General features: G+C 29.6%; 1 protein-coding gene across 1 annotated transcript in view; it reads right to left on the reverse strand.

Annotated features, from left to right (window-relative positions):
* The window catches only part of CFAP69 (cilia and flagella associated protein 69), a 75,815-nt gene that overhangs the window by 13,862 nt on the left and 58,908 nt on the right, over nt 1-3,045 (reverse strand). The window contains 2 exon segments of the mRNA XM_017889685.1: nt 656-848; nt 2,876-2,957. Coding sequence (XP_017745174.1) covers nt 656-848; nt 2,876-2,957 — 275 coding nt within the window.

Raw genomic sequence — 3,045 nt, forward strand, 5'->3', positions numbered from 1 at the left:
AAAAAAAAAAAAAAAAAGTAATATAGCACTATGGAATATGTAAATGAACTAAAAATTATGATACTGTAAGTATCATTAATTTAGAATCTAGTAACTAAAAGTTTTGAACATTTAGACTATTTTTATTTAGGAAATAATATCTTCTTTCATATAAAAAGTAAACTCTGTAAACATTAATCAGATCATGGATTAAATGGATTTAAAAAAAGGAAAAATGGATTTAAAAAATCCATTTTTTATGGATTTTTTATGGATAATACCTAATAGATTTAAAAAAGGAAAAATGAACAGAAATGTATAAAATGCCAAAATATTATTTTGAAGCAATCTATTTACATCTCAATGAAATATTACCGAATCTATCTGTAAAAGCAGAAAACTCAAAGAAGCATCTTTAGGAACTACTTTAATTTTTTTTAGTTAAAGAATACAATTAAATACCATTTCTTAAAAATTTCTCTAATAATATGAACCTACTACTAACTTACTTAGTTTTCTTCCAATCACTTATGATAGCAAATTTTTCAAACTCTTGTTAAAAAAAAAAAAAATTTAGACAAAGGAGTGAAAGGCCTGATGCTTTCCTAATACCATTTAAAGATCTTTTAAAATATATACATTAATTGCTTCTACTAACAATTATAAATATACTCACCAATGATCTTCCCATTTTTATCACGTTTTACTCCTAGTTCTTTTTCCTCCTTTCTCCACAATTTAATTAAAAGACTAGCAGCTGTTTGATCCTTCGTCCCTTGCCAAGCATTGACATGAGCTGCAGTTTTGGGATTATCACAAAATTCAACCATTATTCCAAGTATTAGATTACAAAATTTTTTTTGGTTCAACTTTAGCAAGGAAACAGAAAAGGAAAAAAGTTGCAATAAATATTAAGAATTATTGTCTTCAAAAAAAAGAGAGAGAAACACTTGTATTATCATTAAGTTTCTTCTAAACTCAGAGTCAGGAAAATCTGTTAAAATGGACACCCATTGTAATGACTATATTTTCAAACATTAGAAATTTAAAAGGATAAAAAGAAAAAGATTTAATGTAATGCTGAAGTCATTATAAACATATATCATGACCAAAATGTGACTGATGTGGTTGAGTTGGAAAAAGGAGATTTGCAAAAATAAGTGAAGATGCTGTTGGTTTTAAGTGGTGAAGCTCAATAGTGTTATACAGAGTTCACTGTAATTACAGGATCTTTCCAATTTATATGCTTTATTAAGGTTTGCAAAGATTCATACTAACTGTAATCTCTTTGTTATTAAGAGAGTAACTGATGGTAACTGCAAATGACAATCACATGTGAAAATAAAACAAGATGTAATTTGGTTTTGTGGCAATCATCATCCATAAAGAGTATTTAAGGATTCAAAAAAATTCTCCTATTATAAAGCATATTTCCTTTATTTTGCTACAAGTAGTTTTCAGCACACCAAAATTTAGGTATAGAAAATTCCATCCAAAGCAATGGCCTCCATAACCTAATTATTCTGTGTGAAATACTTTTTGTTGATTAACTTTTATAGTATACTGCTATTTGAATATAGCAAAGGAAATATGTAAGGTTTGTTTCAATTGCAAACATCATCGTTTCCTTTTATAAAATGAAAGGATAATAATATTACCTGCAAAGGGTTATTATGAGTTATATGAGACTGCCTGGCACATAGTAAGCTCTCATTAATATTTAACCATGATTAGCAGTTATCATTGCATACTTTTTATTTCAGCAGAATTGTATTAAGCAAAACACTCAAGGAAATGAGTTTTTTTATTTCTCTACAGGAGACAGGCAAATGTGAAAGATTGAAATTGATATAAAATTTCATTAAATAATATTTGTAATTTGCAATTAATTTGGTTGAATCAGCATTAAACATACTCTAGTAATAATATTCATAATAACAGTAAACACAGGAATCATGACTTAGGCACTATATTTAATCCATAATATATATGTATGCATGCACACTCAGATGCACATGCACACATACAATCACTCATTTAATCCTTCCAACAATACAACAAGATATATAATGTTGTTATCTCTGTTTTACAGGTAAAGAAATTGAAAAGAGAGAAATGAACTAACTTTCAGGGAGGTTAAGGGGCACAAATAATTTTAGCACCTTTGCTAAATCAAAGTAGGTTTGTCATTCTGTTAATAAAATCAAGAATGGTGGCCATCACAGAATCACAGGGATCTGGCTAGATCCCTGTGTGAGAATCTCAAAGTTTTATTGAAACAAAATTGTACGTTTCCTCCCATATCATCCTGACTAAGGACTCCGGTTAGAATTGAGGCTATTAAGGGGCTACATTCTTCACAGCTGCTAGATGGCACTATCTCTATTGGAAGGCCTAGCTTGCTCACACCTGCTCATTCTGCAAAACAATGATCTATGACTCACTAGACTTCTTCACATTACCTCCAAATAATACATAGTTCTTTAAAAATGCTTATCTTTGCTCCTTGTCTAACGTGGCCCTTATATTTTAATATCAGGGGAAGAAACTAGAAGTTATTAATAAATGACTATGGGTTTTGATATGGTCGAGCTCTTCACAAGCTGTTTCTTAGTAGGCTGATGGAGTACAAAGAAAAAACAAATTCTTTATTCCCGTGTATTTGAAAACATTGAAAAAATACTGGTAAAATGATTTTCCAACCAGAGGAATTTTCAGAGCCTTTAATACACTGTGTATTATGAATCTCTAGGAGCAATTTTGTTTAGGACCATACCTTTGAACATGATTTGGGGCACATTTATTCATAGAATAATGCTCTGTGGCATTCAATTTGGAAGAGGTCTTTATTAGACATATTTGTCTTTTGTCTTACAATTGTTATAGCCATACTTACTGCCAACACATCCAAAAGGAGAAAAATGCCTTCCTTTTCAAGAAAATAATCCTCTGAAGGATAACATCCCAAAATACAGCACCTTAAATTAAAAGAAAGTAATTCATTTGACAAACATTTATCCTTAAACTCAATTTGTACAGCTTTATTTTATCAAAGCATTTTCAAAA

The sequence above is a fragment of the Rhinopithecus bieti genome, unplaced genomic scaffold (assembly GCF_001698545.2).
Source record: "Rhinopithecus bieti isolate Rb0 unplaced genomic scaffold, ASM169854v2 scaffold_19669, whole genome shotgun sequence".
NCBI classification, from domain to species: Eukaryota; Metazoa; Chordata; class Mammalia; order Primates; family Cercopithecidae; genus Rhinopithecus; species Rhinopithecus bieti.